General features: G+C 34.5%; 1 protein-coding gene across 1 annotated transcript; it reads right to left on the bottom strand.

The window, feature by feature from the left end:
* Positions 1 to 42: 42 nt before the first annotated feature.
* Positions 43 to 17,774, bottom strand: LOC129270208 (fibropellin-1-like). Its single transcript, XM_064106021.1, has 11 exons — positions 17,543 to 17,774; positions 16,205 to 16,285; positions 15,499 to 15,629; positions 14,929 to 14,987; positions 13,434 to 13,594; positions 12,431 to 12,547; positions 6,560 to 6,676; positions 4,983 to 5,099; positions 2,393 to 2,506; positions 450 to 563; positions 43 to 167 (listed from the first exon to the last, which is right to left on the bottom strand). The coding sequence occupies exons 1-11, from the start codon at positions 17,772 to 17,774 to the stop codon at positions 43 to 45; spliced, it is 1,368 nt and encodes a 455-aa protein (XP_063962091.1).
* Between the last annotated feature and the right edge of the window lie 965 nt (positions 17,775 to 18,739).

The raw sequence follows: 18,739 nt of genomic DNA, 5'->3' as shown, positions 1-18,739 counted from the left end.
GGGACAGTCAGAGATTTGTGCATTTCTGCATGTTTAAACTTATTAAGAAATACCTGATTCACACTGAAAACCAGTATAACCGTCAACACACTGGCAAGTGAAAGAGTTGATACCATCCACACAGGCTGCTCCGTTCTCACATAGGTTAGGATCACAGTCATCAATATCTACAAATAAACAATAAATAACACAACTGGGTTTTTTATGGCCACCTATTAAAAGAAAAATTTGAAGGAAACAAAGGTGTGTACATGTACATGTTTCATTGCTTGTATTTTTTCTTGGTCTACACACTGTAAATTGGTTGGTTTCTCAAAACGACATGGGCTAGACACATCTACCAGTAGCCTACAATTGATTTGGAATATCACAATGGAAAATTATCCATGAAAACATGGGATAGTCAGAGATTTGTGCATTTCTGCATGTTTAAACTTATTAAGAAATACCTGATTCACACTGAAAACCAGTATAACCGTCAACACACTGGCAAGTGAAAGAGTTGATACCATCCACACAGGCTGCTCCGTTCTCACATAGGTTAGGATCACAGTCATCAATATCTACAAATAAACAATAAATAACACAAATGGGTTTTTTATTTGCCTATATTCATTCAAAATTCTGAGAGAAAAAAACCTTATTATGTACATTTGTAATTGCTTCTTCTTAATAAATATACTTGCTTATATAGTGCTTTAACACTTTCTTTATCAGAAGTCAGTGCTCTAAAGTAATACAGTATAATTACTCTGGTTTTGGCAGGGCAGCTAGCACAATCATGCATTTCAAGGAATAGATTTCTGCCAGGTGCCCATTGACCTCACCTGGGCTCAGTGCAGCACAATGTGGGTAAATTTCTTGCTGAAGGAAAACGTGATGTGACTGAGATTCAAACCCATGTCCCTCTGATTGGAAGACAAGAGTAAATAACCAACAGACCACAACGCCCTCATTCTTGGTTGAGATATCCCAACCAACTTGCAACTAACATTGAGCAAGATTTCAGCCCAAGGACCTACATGTAGGCCTTGCCTTCTTGGCTGATGTCATTCTGTCAAGAATGAGAAATATCATCCCAATTTGAATCTGATTGTTGGTTACTGCTCACTGCATGCCACTGACTTGACCATGTCATGGTCACGTTTTACGGTATTTTAAACAACTTATTCAAGATCCTCTACATCATTCTTTGGTCAATTTCTTGTGAGTTGTGACGTATACCAATATGAATTGATATTCCATTCTAATTTGAATCATGAATTGATAACTATTTTTCCAAAAATCTACTTTTCATTTTATGTCCTTTGAAATTTCTCAACACATTATTTATCATACTGTAAAGTCACTGATAGAGGCTTTCATCATATTTGGGAGATTAAGGGTAATTGTGACCTTCAAAGGGCTGAACTATACTGTCAATAAAAACAACAACCATGGTCACCCTGACAATAGTTTAAAAAGATGGACTGTGTGGTATGGTTTCGGTTACACTTCGTAATTTCGAAGGTTTGTAATTCCGAAGGTTCGTAACTCCGAAACAAGTAAATTGCCTATACCTCGATGTTCGTTAATCCGAAAACGTAAAAGGGTTCATTAATCTGAACATTTGTGGCGTTATTCCGAAGGTTCGTTTTTCCGAAGGTTCGATAATCCGAAAACTAAATAAGGTTCGATGTTCCGAAGGTTCGTTAATCCGAAAACGAAATAAGGTTCGTTGTTCCGAAGGTTCGTTAGTCCGAAAACGAAATAAGGTTCGTTAATCATTTCGTTTTCGGACTAAAGAACCTTTGGAATTACGAACATCATTTCGTTTTCGGATTAACGAACCTTCGGAATTACGAACCTCATTTCGTTTTTGTATTAACGAACCTTCGGAATTACGAACTTTCGGAATTAAGAACCTTCGGAAATACGAACCTTCGGAATACCCGAACCTTCGGAATAACGAAGCTGAAATTACGAATGTATGTGATGGTTTCAACAGTTTCACTTTCAGTAGCTAAGAAAGAGAAATTAAACTGGGAAGAATGGCCCATTTACAAAGCCATATACTATAAAAATTTGTAATTAGCAATTTACATTTTTAGTGCCCTTTTTTTTAAATGAACATTTACTTAGATTTTTCTTATTGTACATGATGAAATAGAGTAATAATTACACAAAATGCGAGGTGTACGCATGTATCGTACACCCCATTTCCACCGGGATTTCTTAGTGTGTACAATTGAACTATATCTCTTTTGAGAATACAGTTCCATGACATATGCTCCCGCAACAATTGCTCCAAAGGGAAATCTGCACCCTTAAGCCAAACATAAAACCTAACTTCCTGAACTATAGATACCCCCTTCCACTCACTTCTTCTATAAAGCAAATTAATTAAACTTACTCTTCTCACAGGTATCTCCAGTAAACCCGGCAGAGCATCTACAACTATATGCTCCTTCTTCATTGACGCATTCTCCATCATTTAAACATGGATTGCTCTCGCATTCGTTTATTTCTGTTTATAAGAAAATAAACACATTTTACTTTAAAATATTCAAAGTTTGAATTATATATTTGAGTAAATATAAAAACAAGCAGATAAATCCTTTCATTGAGATTGACTGTAGACATGTTTGTCTAACGGTGTAAATCCAAGAGGAATGGCAAAAATTGTACTCCAGGCTATCGGGGAAAAGAGGAGACCCAAAATGATACACCTTATTTTTAAGAAGATATTGTAGTTTTCATATCAGTAAATATATACATGTATACATACATCATTGTTTTCATTTTAAGAATAAATATGTTGTTAATATAGATTTGCTCCATTTTCTATTCAACAGATGCAGGATTTCTTGCTCGGTTGCTCATATTCCTCCTTTGCTTCTTTTAGCTCAGTAAAGTTTAACACATTTTGTCCCTTTAATACAATGATATAAGACACCTCATCAAGGTAGTAACATTATAATCAATAATATTTGAATTGTGTTATTCATGTTCTTTTCAGAAATATTTACTTAATCCTTTAAATCTAGGAAAATAAAAAATAAAGCTCCATTTACATTGGCGCGAATAGGAGGAGTTATATCAAATGAAAGCTGCCTATGTATTCCCTATTTAAAGGAGAATGAAACTTTTGGAACAAGATAGTGTGTGTGAAAACAGAAAAATCAAAGAAACAGATCAACAAAAATTTGAGAAAAATCAGACAAATAATGAGAGTTATGAGCAGTTGAATATTGCAATCACTAATGCTACGGAGATCCTCACATTGGCAATGCGACAAAGATGTGTGATGTCACTTGTGAACAACTCTCCCCATTACTTTAGTATATATTTCACTTAAACTGCCTCTTTTATCACATCTATCAGTAGATCATGTGTTCTTTCTATAGGAGGGCATGTAATACAGATTTTTAAAGAATACATCATGAATAAAGACTTTGTATCATCATGAGAAAAAGCAAAAAGAGACATTTTGGGAGTATTTTATAGTCCATCAAAGGGAAAGTTGTTCACATGTGACATCACACATCCTTGTGGCATTGCCAATTGGAGGATCTCCATAGCATTAGTGTTTGCTATATTCAAATGCTCATAACTTTCTCAATATTTGTCTGATTTTTCTCAAACTTTCGTTGATCTGTTTCTTTGATTTTTCTGTTTTCACACAAGCTATCTTGTTCAAAAGGTTTCATTCCCCTTTAACTCTTTGCCTGCCACGTACACTATCCCCCTGCGCCACATTAATTTTGGGGTGCCACATTCAGAGGGGGTTTGCGTGCACTGTCTTGTTCAACTCGCAATAACTTTTTACTGGTTTGTCGTAATGAAACAAATTGTGTAGCAAAGTTTTAGAGAAATGAATACTCTTGCCAATGGTATCATTTTTGCTATGTATAAAATAATAGATTTTGAGAATTTTAACTTTACATTCTGTTTCCAATTTTTCGTTTAGGAGGGTATTTTATACCTCTTATATTCAATACTTTCTAATGAAGGTTAAATTTCTAAGTTAGTCCATTGAAAAGATGTGTTCTTTAGCTTTCATTACATACCAAATCCATGTCTTTATGGTCATTATGAGCTAAGCAGTTTAGGATTGAAATGGGGCATTCAAAAAGAGTAAACTGACAATGAACTAAACTCTTCTATTGAAATTGACCATGGCTACTTCTCAATAGACTTCCCATCCTGGGAGACTTCCCGTCTATTGATACTTTGATCCCCTTATTGTTATAGGGAAGTGGCAATTTGTATCATTCTTTTATTACAAGGAAAGCAGTGCAAGCTATTGAAAGCTCATCGAAATATATCCTAAAGCAGTTAAAAAAACTCAATTTTACGCGAAAAATCTCTATGTAAACAACGTCGGCGAAAGCTATAACACAAAAGCTAGATTTGTAAACAATGCAATACACGCGTCGCTATTGTATGTGTGTGCACACAATTACAATTAAATGCGTTCCGTATGCATTGTCTGCGAACTGTGACTTGAGTCGTCGTTGGCAGTCCGCTGTATGTGCCACGAGTCGTCCGTGGCGGGCAAAGAGTTAAGAAAAACTGTAATGAGATATTGGTGATATTTATTACCTTCATGCTGCTGAAACACATTACACATAATATTTTTCAATCAACATAGCACCTAAAAGCCTAATTGAAGCGTATATTGGAGATAAGCTTTTAGTGTTAATATTCATAACAATTTTTTTAATTTCTTTATCATATCTTCTAAATTCTTTCTAATACACGAACAATCTCAGAAGAAGCCATAAACTGTTCCATGCTCCAAGGTTAATTGGCCCTAAACTGTTCTGAGAAGTCTTGTTCTTGTAATTCGGCCTCTAAATTATACATGCCAATACAGAGTTTACTGTTTCAGTTCTCCACATTAGTGTAGGCAGTATAGGCTATCTATGTTCAAACCTTCAACATGACAAAACATATCTTAGCTTACAGTAATTATGCTGAGAAAAGTCAAAGCAACTTACCAAGTTCACAAACACTGCCAGTGTATCCGGGAGCACATTCGCAGTCAAATGACCCTGGTATGTTATTACATACCGCACCATTTCTACATGGACTTTCAATCTCGCATTCATCAACATCTAGTGTCAAACACAAGATAACATTTGGAAGAAAGATTGAGGCATCATATTTTTCTTAATTTTAGATTACAGACTCAATTCTTAGCAGTGTGTCAATCACATGCATTAGGCCCTAAATATGTAATGCCTTTTTGATCAGGCTCTACAGTTTGCGCAAATTATATTCCATCAAGAAATGTTTTCACTAACATAAGAAAAATAACAAAGAAAACAGAAATGAGGTCTAATTATATAACTGACCAAAAATCTATAGTAGGCCTACTGGCAATTATTTAAAATAATGTACCGTAGTTTCGATTTCTCAAAGAAGAAGTCTTGATTCATTATTGATGGCCAGTCCAAATGTAAACTGATTGTTTTATTTCAGAACATAAACTATCCACAGTTACAGAATGTTCCCTCATCTAGAAATAGGCTTTAACCATAAATGCACGGGCGGCAGAACGTATTTTCGTTTGGGGGGGCAAAGCCCAAAACGTGCATTTTGGTGCAATAGATATTTTCACCATGAAATTATCATCTGTGTGAAGAAGTTGCGTGTTATGTAGTAATTAAGTTGAGCAAAAAAATTGTTTTTGGAAGTGATTTCAGACTGATAAGATATATATTTAGGCTTTACTTTTTGGCAAGCGAGCGTAGCGAGCAAGTGGTTTGGAAAAAATTTCAAATCTGAAGTTGTAAAACTCGCTTTTTGGTCAATTATGGACCTAATGCGTGTTAAAAGGGCATCCTTGCAAGATGTTGCGAGTGCAAATCACGAGCTCAAACTTTTGGAAATTTCACTTAATAAGACATTAAAAGTCAACATTCCAAGCAGTTTTTGTAATCATGAAAAAAGGATGAGAATCTAATTAAAGAATTAACGCGAGCGCGAAGCGCGTGCTGAAATTTTTAATACACTGACCAGAAAAGGAACCTTTTAAAGACTGCATTTAGTGACTCATGAATAGGATACGGGCTACATATCTCACCAATGGAATGATGCGAGCGCGAAGTGTGAGATGAAAATTTGTGATATTCTAACCACAAAACTGGACATTCTAGGCATTTTATTTAATCAGGAACAGAATGACTACCTCAATAAACAATAATTGGTATGAGCGCAAAACACGAGCCAAAAATATGTGATATTCCAACCTGAAAACTGGCCATTCTATTAAAGCATTTTTGTATGAACAGGATGAGTATCTTATCTTACTAAACAATTATTGATGGAGAAAATTGTGATTTTCTCAACCTGAAAACTGGATATTCTAAGCACTTCTTCTAACCAGGAAAAGGGTACCTTAATAAAAATAATTTACGCGAGCACGAAACACGAGCTGGAAATGAATGATATTCCCACCTGAAAAATGGACATTCCATGCATTTTTGTAACCATGAATAGGATGAATACAATACAAAACAATAATTGATGCGAGCAAGAAGCGCCCCTGCATACAAGATATAATTATTCTTACCATTATCGCAGTCTGTTCCCTGCCACCCTGATATACATTCACAGGAATACGATCCAATCGTATTATCACAGACTCCCCGATTGCTACAAGCTCCAACAATTGCACATTCATCAATGTCTGTTTAAAAAAATATATCCAAAGATTATCATAATGTATATTCAAAGGAATATACTCACTGCAGATTAATTTCATAGCAATATTGAACTTCGGTAGGGTAGAATAAAGTGTATAAAGTATATGTATTTAGTAAGAGGACATTGCAAACAATCCCTTTATACATACATGTAGTAGCCTAGTACTTATGATATCACTGGCACACTATGAGTGAAGGGTGCATTATTTATTATTGCCTGTTTAAGGACGTTCCACAGTTAAAGTGAAATCCATGTCATTTTCACCAAACTTTGCACATAGATACTTTAGAACCTTAATATTCGAAATATGCAAAAATTAACATAGGTCCATGTGCTTGATTTTTTGCTATAGAGCTTCAAAGTTCACCCAAATTGATGTTTTTAAGAATTGCGCATTCAAAAGAATTTGGCATTTTTAGACCGCCCAAGATTACTACAATGAGTTTAAACCTCTATTACTATTTCGCAAGAGAGTTAATAATTGTATCGTTAGAATGGAGAATATATTTATAGTGCTATTTGTTTGCAATTTTAAGTTTAACAGCACTGTCAGTTCTTAAAAATGGCGTAAAAGATAACAAAATCCCAATCTAAAAAATGTAAAATTTCAGTAACAAACTACAAACGTACAATAAATGCTGCACTTTATTCAAAATCCATGTCATTTTCACAAAAATTTGCAGAGTTGTAGAGGAAGGTATACCTAAGAGGTACAAACATTAAAAAATAGGGGTTCATGTGCTTGTTTTTAAACTATCACCATTTTTATTAGAGCAAATGTGCTTTTTAAAACACCAAAAATGCGCCGAATGCTTAGTATCTATGTGAAGAAAAAATCAAAACCACTCTACCATTTATTCAAACTCGGGCTAATATTCGTGATTCTTGGCAGCACTGCAGAGTAAAGTATTTTGAAATTGTAGAGAATATTTTTTTGACTGGTCCATGGGATAATTCCATTTTCTTATATTCATGAAATAACGCATCGGATCTGCAGTTAAAGTGCAGAAGATGAGAAAAATCAGCTCATACCCGCAGCTAATTAATCACCTGTTCATCCATTGTGACGTCAGCGCGCAGAGTGTAAATTATGCGCAGATCATAATGTGCACAAACATAACTGTGGAACGTCCTTAAAAGAAAAAAATTATTATGCAAACCATGGTTGGTATGCAGATGAGGGAACCAAAGTCTGTCACCTAATCCCTTTTCTTCTCTATATGAAATACTGTAATTTTTTCTGAATTTTAACATAAATGAAAGTTTGATTCCTCCAGGACAAAGGCAAGTCCAAGAATTCGCGCGTGTTACATATGAGACATTTCAGAGGCTTTAATGATCTGAAAAATAGCGTTGAATGACTTTGATTAGATTGAATACCCTCATGATGGTAGACATCTAGGAGAAGAATAATCATCCAAATAACGGCAACACATGGCCTTGACCTAGAGAGAAAAGATGTGTCGTTACGTATGGGATGCAGAAAAAAGACAATTTTTAAAACATTTTTTTCAAGTTGAAAATTCTCTGAAAGTATTTCATTTGACAACTTGTAATTTAGTGTGATAGAAGTCACAACAATCTAAGGCAAGTTTCATGTAAAAAGACAAAACCCTCAAATTACATACTCTAAACAAATTAATGACAAGTTACATATGGGACATTTTGTCCCCATAGAGAATGTACACAATTTTCCCCATAATTTCAAAAATTGAAATAATTTGAAATATGGAAATAACAAAAGAGTTTTTTTTTCTTTCAAAATGGTCTATTGAGACATATTTGATATGACTGAAAAGGAAATTAGCCATTTCAACAATTTTTTTCTTGTTTTTCATGGTTTCAAAAATTTCTTATGTATTTCTATTGTTTTTATTTTTTTCATATTTTCTCATTTTCACAATTTTTGTGCTTCAATTGTTTTCATTATTAACAAAGAGAAAAGGTAAATAACCACTTTTTAGAGCATTCCTGAAATTTGTTTTTCTCCATTCACTTTGTACACAAATCTCCCCTTGACATTGTGTGTAAATGTCCCATACGTAACATATGTTGTCCCATACGTAACAATTTTTTAAATTAACTTTTAATTAAAAAGTAAGATATATTTTTTAAACTTTTTGTGGTATAACATTTTCATACTTAATAAATTAGAACATCCCAGAGATGCAATAATACAAATATTGTATCATGAGAAATAACTTTTTAAAAAAATCCTCAAAATGTTACGTATGGGACATTCTATCCTTGGACAAGACCTAATTTGCATATTTAATTAGATGACACCACTTTTTTCCTCCAAAAGCAATAAGATGTTAGGGGTCCATGTCCCACCTATGACTAAATCTCACAAGTTTTGTTTTTATTTTCTGAGTTTTTATAATTGTCCCATACGTAACCCCCATTTTACCAATTATGCAAATTAGGTGCGCCAAATTAGCATAAATATGCATAAATATTATCAAATTTATCTTAATGAAATTTTAAAATTCAACACTTGGGCTTTCATACCCCACCAAAGATAACTTCTTAAATTAAAGATGAAATTTTGCCTTCTAGGGTGACCTTTTCTTGGACTTGTATACAACCAATAGCCAACTAGCAATTAACCTATAATTGCAATTTAATGAAGTCTTTCATTCCTGACTTCTTGTCATATTGGCACAAATTTAAATATTCTCGAATTCTAATTAATTTAACAAAAATACTAACAAGCATGTGTTTGTAATATGGTTTTCTTTTTCTCCTTATTCATATTAAATTTTCATTGGAGTGGTCTTCCACTTTCAAACCATAGGCCTACTATATATACTATATCCAAGTACTTTGGAAGCGCATAGAGACGTTATTCATAATGTGTTATGCGCTATACAAGAACTGACTATTATTATTATCATTATTATATTGGCAGTGTTTCAGACTAATTATTAATAGATCTAGTGGAATTCACTCTTACTCTACTGGACAACATCAAGGGCCTTACTTCACAACAGGTTTGGACTCAATTACAAAGAAATAGATCAATCACGTAATGAATGTTTTTTCCAGGAATTGTAATTGTAATTTGTAAATGAAATATTTGGAGGGAAAGTAATTGTAATTGTAATTGAAAAATTGTAATTGACTTCAATTACTGTCAATTACTTTCAGTTACATTACTTTATTATTTGAAGGAAACCAAAACCCAAGAAGGGAAGCAATCTTATTGGAAAGAGTAAAATGAAAGGAACAATTTAAAAAAAGTTTCATCAAAATCGGTTATGAAATAAGCAAGTTATGGATGTTTAAAAAGTTTTGTTGTACTTTCTATGGGGATCCTCAAATTGGCAAACGTGCTTCAAAATTGCTGATTTTGTGGACAACTCTCCATTTGTTTTGTACACAAATTTTCAGATTTTCCCCTTTATTTTACATATTTCACATTATCCTCCTGACCTTGACATATGTGGTGTGAATTATATTTTCACATGACATATGTTATGCTCAGGAGGCAAGATGGAAATTGGAAGATGAGGAAAATCTGAAAATTTGTGTACAAAACAAATAGACAGTTGTCCACAAAATCAGCCATTTGAAGCACATTTGCCAATTTGAGGATCCCCATAGAAAGTACAAGACGGAGCATGGAATCAAAATTTTGTATGAATTAGAGAGAAGAACATCTCGTTTAGATTTTTATTCTCTTGACAAAAAAAGGGAACGAAGCTATATCTTTCTTCCCTTTTCTCCTTTCGCCTTTTCTCCTTTTTACTCTATTAGGGAGTGTTTTTTTTGGGGGGGCGTCCATCCTAACCGCCACCCCCCCCCCCCCTGTCTACGCACCTGCCTTCATTTTGTCAGTTTCTCTCTAACTTAGAATTATGTTGAAATGGTGGCAATACATACAAAATATAAATTCATATCATTTATGACTTTATAGAAAGTAATTGAAATTGTAATTTTAACTGACAAAAGTAATTCTTCCACTGGGCAATTTGTTACCGATTACCAATTTTACCGGTTATTACCGGTAATATCACCCGGAAATTTGAGTAACACCAAATATTACCGTTATTACCATGTTATTACCGAAATTATAATTCCTGTTGATACCTGTTACTGTTATCACCCTGATGAAACCTACATTTACCTAGTTACAACAGGGTGATGAGGGGTAATAAGGGTAATGTTGAATGACTTTGATTGGTTATAACATTGCAAACTTTAGTAATAAGAGCAATCTTACAGCAATCCCAGCGAAATTTTCAAAGTCCAAAAAATTACTGTTATCACCCTGATGAAACCAACATTTTACCCAGTTACAAACAGGTTGATAAGGGGTAATGGGTAATGTTGAAACGCTTCCATTCCCAGACAGCAAAGTATCTGGATCACATACGGTTCTTATCTGGGATATCTGGGTCCCATATGGGCCCACATGGAACCCAGATGAAAACATATACTTGAACCCACATGGTGCCCAGATAGGACTCAGATGGAAACGAGACCTCCAACCCATGCGGAACCCATTAATATTGGGTAAATGGAGTAATATCAGATGGTAATATCAGGAAAATGCTGGAAATATTAGTTACTCATGAATATTCATTACTACAATAAATGGCCAAAATTTTAGCTAATATAGCTGTAATAATTAATGTGTTTATGTTTATGCAATTATTCCACCCAGAAAATTTTCAGAAAAATGTGTAGTTTATATATCATATTAGTCATAATCATGACATTAATTTTAGAAAAATGTTTTAGGGTTGAATAATTGTTAACCATAATTTGTCAAGTGTTGTAAACTCGCTCAATATATAGAAGTAAATGACAGGGTTTGGTGGATAGGTGTAGGATAGGATTAGGATTAGGATGTAGGATTTTAGGATAGGATAAGATGATATGGCTTCGAGTATGGAGTTGTAAAAATGTGCTTCAATGACCCTAATGACACTAATTGTTTTTTTAATGAGCCGACATTAATTGGGTAATATTGGGTAAACAGAGTAATATGAGGTGGTGATATCATTAAAATGCTGGAAATATCGGTTACATCATACTGGGTAATATTGGGTAAATGGGGTAATATCGGGTCCGGGTAATAACGGGGAAAGATTGGTCTACTATTTCCCCGTTACTACCCACTGGTGTTACCGCGTGGTAATAACTACGTTATTACCTGTTACAACCCGGGTAATATCGGGTAAAATGCCCAGTGGTAATTGTAACTGACAAAAGTAATTGTAATTGAAAAAAAAATAATTTAATTGAAAAGTAATTGTAATTGTACATTTCAATTACGTAATTGTAATTGAAGTAATTGAGCCCAACCCTGTTTCACAGCCAATTAATCAATGAGCCCTATAAATCAATTAATCAGCATACATGTATATCCAAATATGCCCCCCCCCCACCCTAGTGGCATTTTAAAAAAATGTTGAGGGTGACAACTGAAAACACAAGTCTTGGCAAATCGGATCTAAACACCAACTCTCTATAGATATCACAACCCTGCACGTTTAATGATTAAATTAGCCTACGTCGTCATAGGCTAATTTAATCATTAAACATGCAGGGTAGGATTTGGTCATGTCGAAAACACTTGGTTGCAGTTTCCGTGAAACGTCAACAGAGAGATCACGACGGAGGCGGAGCTTCCACCGCCAAACTCTGATGAGTCGCCCCGAAGCTTCGCGGCGGAGCTCGAGCTCACCTGAGTAACTGCACCAGCAACTGCGACATGAGTATCACAAACCTGATAAGCAGGAGCTCCCCATGTAGCCAGCTGCACACGTGCACGTGTATTCCACTGAGTTAGATCCCACCGCTGTACACTCTCCGCCGTTTGCACAAGGTTCAGTCTCACATCCAGCTGTATTAAAGTCATAAATGAATAAATAATACTGTATACATAGGCTAGATTAATAAAGTCCGAGGTTCCATGGTATACTATAGGCCTAACTGTTTTTATATTCTGCTAAGGACGAATCTCGCTTCGCGATTGGTCAAAAGTTTCTCACGTAGTCAAGGGTAATGTCTCCAATAGCGTGGCAGTGTCGCAGTGATGGAATTTCTGTGTTTCGCTGCCCCGAATTCTTATAGCGCCCCGTTAGGCGTTACGTTGAGTACGCGCGAACAAGACAGTGGTAGGCCTACACTGGTTATCATGGTACTGGTAGTATAGTATTGGTGGTGGAGGAGGTGGTCGTAAAAGGAGTGGTGGTGGTGGTGTATAGTCTTGAGGTTGCAGGCATAGTAGAAGTAGAAGTAATAATAGAAGTAGTCGTATAGTAGTAGTAGTAGAAGTATCAATAGTAGCAGTAGTAGTAGTAGTAGTAGTAGTAGTAGTAGTAGTAGTTTGAAGTAGTGATGGTGAAGTGTAGTGCTTGTAGTAATATAGTATTTGTTGTTGTGTATTAAAGTTGCGTGGGATCATTAATTATCAATATTTACCATCGTTACAATATTATTATCATTATTATTACTTTTATTATTGTTATTGTTATTATTATTATTATCACTATCATCATCTTCGTCATTATTATTATTATTATTGTTATTATTTAGTGATCGTATATCAAACTGGCGAGCGTTTCATCAATATTTTTATTTGACGAGTTGTCGGATCTGACAACTTTCCTTTATTTTAATTGGCTGAGAAGCGCTGTTACTATGGGAACTGTCGAATAAAGCAGGACTTGTTGGACATTTCATCCGACGTGTCCTTTCATGAAACGCTCCCTATATAGGTTTCTTACATGTGATGACTTCCACGGATGTATCATTTGAGATCGAATTAGCTGCTTCAATCATATTGTTCTGAAGCTCAGACAATATAACTGTTATGAGTTGAACACGTTCTTCTTCTTCCATCGGCACTTGAAACAGCACAATGACGACCACTTGAATGCTGCCAGGGCTAAAGAGCAAAACATATAGAACGGAGAGTATGAATTATTGCACATTATCATGATTACAAAAATGGAATATTCGACACCTCGTTGCGTATGGGGGATGTCGTTTCGTACGTTAGTTCCCACCCTTAAAACTCACGGGGTGAAGACCCATCGAAAAAGAAAAATGATGACAGAAAAGTAAGTACTGAATCATAATTCATGTTTATGTTCTTTCTGTAAAATCGGAGAAGAAACATAAATTGATTTGTTCTCTGAACGTCCTATAATTTTAATATTTTGGAACAAAGTTATACAATGGTTAAGAGAACTTTCAAATATTAGTTTACAATTTGATCGAGAATAGTGTTTATTTGAAATTCAATCATTTAATTTCTGTTCTTTAGATACCATCCTTTTAATCTCTTGCGTCCAAAGAAATAAAATGAAAACGAATGATAAACGACCAAATTTTGATCTCCTTAAAGGTGAACTTCATAGATATTTTGTTCATGAAACGTAGTCTGAAAAACAACCAACGGGAGAACTTTCACCAGAAATGGGGGTTGTTTTTGTTCATAAATTATTTCATGAAGTAGGCATCATTGGTACTCTTTCATTCATCATGTCAATAAAGAGACGTTTTGCAGAAAATATGTAGAAAGGATTATGTAAAATAATTTGATTCGTTATTATTTTTGTTTATATGAAATTAAGTTTTCTTTTGTTCTCTGGAATACAAAAATATGTAAGTACTCAATCAGCACTATATTGCTCTTTAGATCACTATTAATTGGTCATTCTTATTCACCTCGGAAATGGGCGTCCTCTGTTGCTTTTTTTTTGGGGGGGGGCCTTGCACTTTAAAAAAAATATTGGGTAAAATCTTAACCAGCACAAGGGTAATTATGTGTCCAACCAATTTGGGACAGTATTTTACCCAATGCGGCAGGGATATTTTCCAGTAAGTTTAAAAAGTATGCAGCAATTACTTTAGAATTGGCAAAATTTCCATCACCCGATAAATAAAAATGCCCAAAAGAAATACCCAATGTTGGTTGGACACATAATTACCCTCATATTCCCCCAATATTTATTAGAGTGTATGACATTTACTCTGTACTGTAAAACATCAATTAATTGCAATAATTTCATACGCTTTACGAAAATCATGATGATTTAATAAAGCAATAAGACAGAGGTGAGCAAAACGAAATTAAAGCCTTTTCACATTGACATTATCTCTCTTTTAGATCTTAACATGTCCTGGTTGCAGAGGCCTGGAATTATTTGCCAATGTTGCTGTTAGTAGCAATGAACTTGCAGAAGGAAATTCATCAAACGTTTAATAACAATTTACCTTATGCGTAATATCGATGTTCCAACGTAAGATGTATCGTTGACATACTGCTTATCAACCTGCAAAATTGGCAAATACAAAAAGAATAACAGACTAATTTGTAATTTTGAGCGAATGAAAAGTCGACTTTTGTAACATTTTTTACTGACTAGGGTAGATATGCAAAACAGCACCTGATATTTCTTAATACTGGGTAACTATCGGGAAAAATATAAAATCTGAATATCTACATCTGTAATTATGTTAGTTCGAATGCGAATTCGAATTGTACCACCCATTATGTTCATGCAAGGGCCAGCTGAAATTACAGCTGAAGAAGCTAACCTGGGTAAATAATTATATTAATGATAATAATAATATCAATAATAATAATAACAACAATAATGATAATAATGATGATAATAATAACTTTAATAATGATAATAATAGTAATAACAATAATGATACTACTAATAATAATAATTATAATAATAATAATAATAATAATGATAGTAATAATAATTGTATTATTATTATTAATAAATCATCATCATCAAACATCAGAAAGCCCTATACATTCTCGATACTTACAGCGTTGATAACATTATTTGATATTTCCACGTAGGCCATAGATGTATTATCGTTGAGATCTGAGGTGAAGTTACGATCGTTTAGTGAGATCATTATTTCAATTTCCGTTGTATTAAACCCTGGAGGTATGCCTGTATTATCAGAGACATAATTAGCTATTAAGATTAGTAAATATCTTATATATATATATATAATAGCAGAAGGTTTTCATTCATTAATAATGCAATGTCATTTAACGTCCAATGTATACATGGTATACACTTGGTTTGTATGAACATACACTTGGTTTGTATGAACATATATATTATATATGTTCATACAAACCAAGTGTATACCATGTATACATTGGACATATGTTCATACAAACCAAGTGTATACCATGTATACATTGGACGTTAAATGACATTGCATTATTTTTAACCGATGTCAAAAATAATTATACAGAGGAAGTGCTTCATATTTTTAAAGTTATATTTTAGTACCTTTATGTCTATAAAAATATAACGTTTTTATAATGTGTACTGGTATTTATTGCCCCCAAATCGAATTCTTTCAATTTCCATTGTGCTCTGCGACTCTATCCTCTGTAGGCCTTGTTGCATTGTCTAAAACAAACATATTTTTAATAAGTTCCTAAATGATCTATGTCAAATGGAGATAATTTCAATTAGCATTAATGTAATGGATCATTGAATGGTATACTGACCCTTTGGAGTAGTCAGATAGGTTCCGGATGTTGTTCCCAGCATGGCACCTGTTGTACTCTCGATGGGGTTGGACGACTGGTCTATAATATTTATTAAAGGTCAAGTCCACCCCAGAAAAAAATTGATTTGAATAAATAGAGAAAAATCAAACAAGCATTATGCTGAAAATTTCATCGAAATCGGATGTAAAGTAAGAAAGTTATGACATTTAAAAGTTTAGCTTATTTTTCACAAAATAGTGATATGCACAACTCAGTGACATGCAAATGAGACAGTCGATGATGTCCCTCACTCACTATTTTTTTTATTGTTTGAATTATACAATATTTCATTTTTACAGATTTGACAATAAGGACCAACTTGATTGAACCATATAGTATTTAAAAATGCTAATTACACATGTTCAGGGAGGAATTAATCGTTGTTCCACAAGACAACAGGGAGAAAATTTGAATATTTCACATAATAAAATACAAAAGAAATAGTGAGTGAGTGACGTCATCAGTCTCCTCATTTGCATACCGACAAGGATGTGAATATAACTGTTTTGTGAAATTAAGCGAAACTTTAAAATGTCATAACTTTCTTATTTTACATCCGATTTTGATGAAACTTTCAGTGTTATGCTTGTTGGATTTTTCTCTTTTTATTCGACTCAACTTTTTGTTGGGGTGGACTTGTCCTTTGAAGAAGAGAAAGATCAAGTATACAAAATGGTTAACGATCAAACATAAGGAAACAATTTCAACGAGAAGGAATTAAAGGAAAGACAACATCATTAAGAGAAGTCCCGAATGCAAGACAGAAAGGGGTTGTAAATGCACAAAATAAGAAGAGAAATAACGACTCATAAAAATATGGAGACATGTGACAAGGAGAGAAGAAAATAAGGGAGGATCGGAGGGAATTATGGGAGGAACCGAGACAAGAAATGGAATATCCATGAGATCATCAACACCAAGCCACATATGGTTTATTGTTTTAATAATCAGTGATCGAAATCATCTGATAAAATGAAATAAAGTGCCGATTGATTATATTTCACCCAGGATGTATTTTTTTATCATTCTATCAAAGCTTGGGATTCTGAATTTAATTTTGCTTACTACAACCATGAAAATATCCTGTACAAAGCTTGATATTAGAAGTAAAGAATGGGGTATAATATTGGATAGTTAAACCCTTCCATCAATTTGATTGCTTTTGGGGAGTTTCAATATTCTTACCCAAAATATGTGATATGCGTTAGTTTTTACATCCTCTCCGTATTTGTGAAGACAGGCCTACCAAAAGATCTTTGGAATCACTTTTTACAGTGCACGACTTTTAAAATTTACCTCTTATGGTGAAGTAAAGTGCGAGGCCAAGAGCGATCACGGCACACACCATCAGTGCCAAACCAGCAAGCAGGATACGCAGTATGTCCCGTTGTTTCTTGGCTCGTTTCTCACGCTTCTTAGTTTGCAGATGACCCCACTGTATGCCAAGGTTTAACTTCTCTTCAACGTTTGGGTCGAGGGAGCCATCGGCCGCGTATCGGGACTCCCGCATCGGCATCGCACCATCCATTACGTAACGGGACGTACTTGAACTCTGGGACGAAGGTCCACTGATATACCTCCCGATGTCATCTCTAGGTCGGAAGTCGGGATCGAGGTGACGATGATGGCGGCGGTCGTCGTCGTCACCATAGCCATGGTTAACATGGCTAGTTGCACGACCCTGCAAATGACAATGTATTAGGGTGTTTCGCACAGCGACGCAGAACGCTTTGAAGAACATAGAAAAGGCATTGGAGAGCAACCAATTCAAGAAGTCTTTAACGAAAATCAGTGGTGAATAAAAACAGCAGTTTCGTCCAGGACTGTGGACAAACGACATGTTTGTATATATTCGTCATTTTCGAAATTTAGGATGAATTTAACTGCTCTTCCTGATCACCAATTTTCGACAAAGATCTCCTAGCTGTCGTTGGCGTTTGGTGGTCATTATTCAATATATCTACTGTGTTCTTGAATTGGTTCTGCGTTGCAGAATCGAAAACTCCATATCATTATACCTTGACAAAAGATTCAATGAATTAAAAATGACACTTTAGTGGGAATCTTACCCTTCCTTTACACCTTTTCAGTCATTACAATTTCATATTTTTGGAACAGGGTTGCTTAAGCCGCAAAAAATTCCACCTATTTTGCTCCGGTATAGTTTGCAGATTTCTGAAAATATCAAGCTTCCGTGGGTCAAAAGCCAAAAAGAGCACGGGATAAACTATAACTTGTATTCTGTCAGGGGGCATGGGAACACTTGATCCCCCCCCAAAAAAAAAAAATCACCATCAAGAAAAAAAAAGAGAAAAGGAACGAAAGGGAAAGAGAGAAGCGTGAAATATAATATAATTTTCTGAATATCATTTCTAAATCTATCTCAAAATTTGATTTTTGTAATAAAAATGTTTAAATGTTTGCTTGCTCGCTTCATTCGCTCACATTTTTTTTTAAAGATAAATTTTGCCTGATATAAGCCATATCTGCCCC

The sequence above is a fragment of the Lytechinus pictus genome, chromosome 10, assembly GCF_037042905.1.
Source record: "Lytechinus pictus isolate F3 Inbred chromosome 10, Lp3.0, whole genome shotgun sequence".
NCBI lineage: Eukaryota > Metazoa > Echinodermata > Echinoidea > Temnopleuroida > Toxopneustidae > Lytechinus > Lytechinus pictus.
This window is presented reverse-complemented; position numbering and strand designations above follow the sequence as displayed.

Excerpts from the sequence above, each read along its gene's own strand:
- LOC129270208 (XM_064106021.1), bottom strand. The coding sequence starts at position 17,774 with ATGGATGGTGCGATGCCGATGCGGGAGTCCCGATACGCGGCCGATGGC. Across the intron at positions 14,988-15,498 it reads CAAATAATGTTATCAACGCT|GTTGATAAGCAGTATGTCAA; the intron begins GTAAGTATCGAG and ends CCAATTTTGCAG. Across the intron at positions 13,595-14,928 it reads ACATCGATATTACGCATAAG|CCCTGGCAGCATTCAAGTGG; the intron begins GTAAATTGTTAT and ends TTTGCTCTTTAG.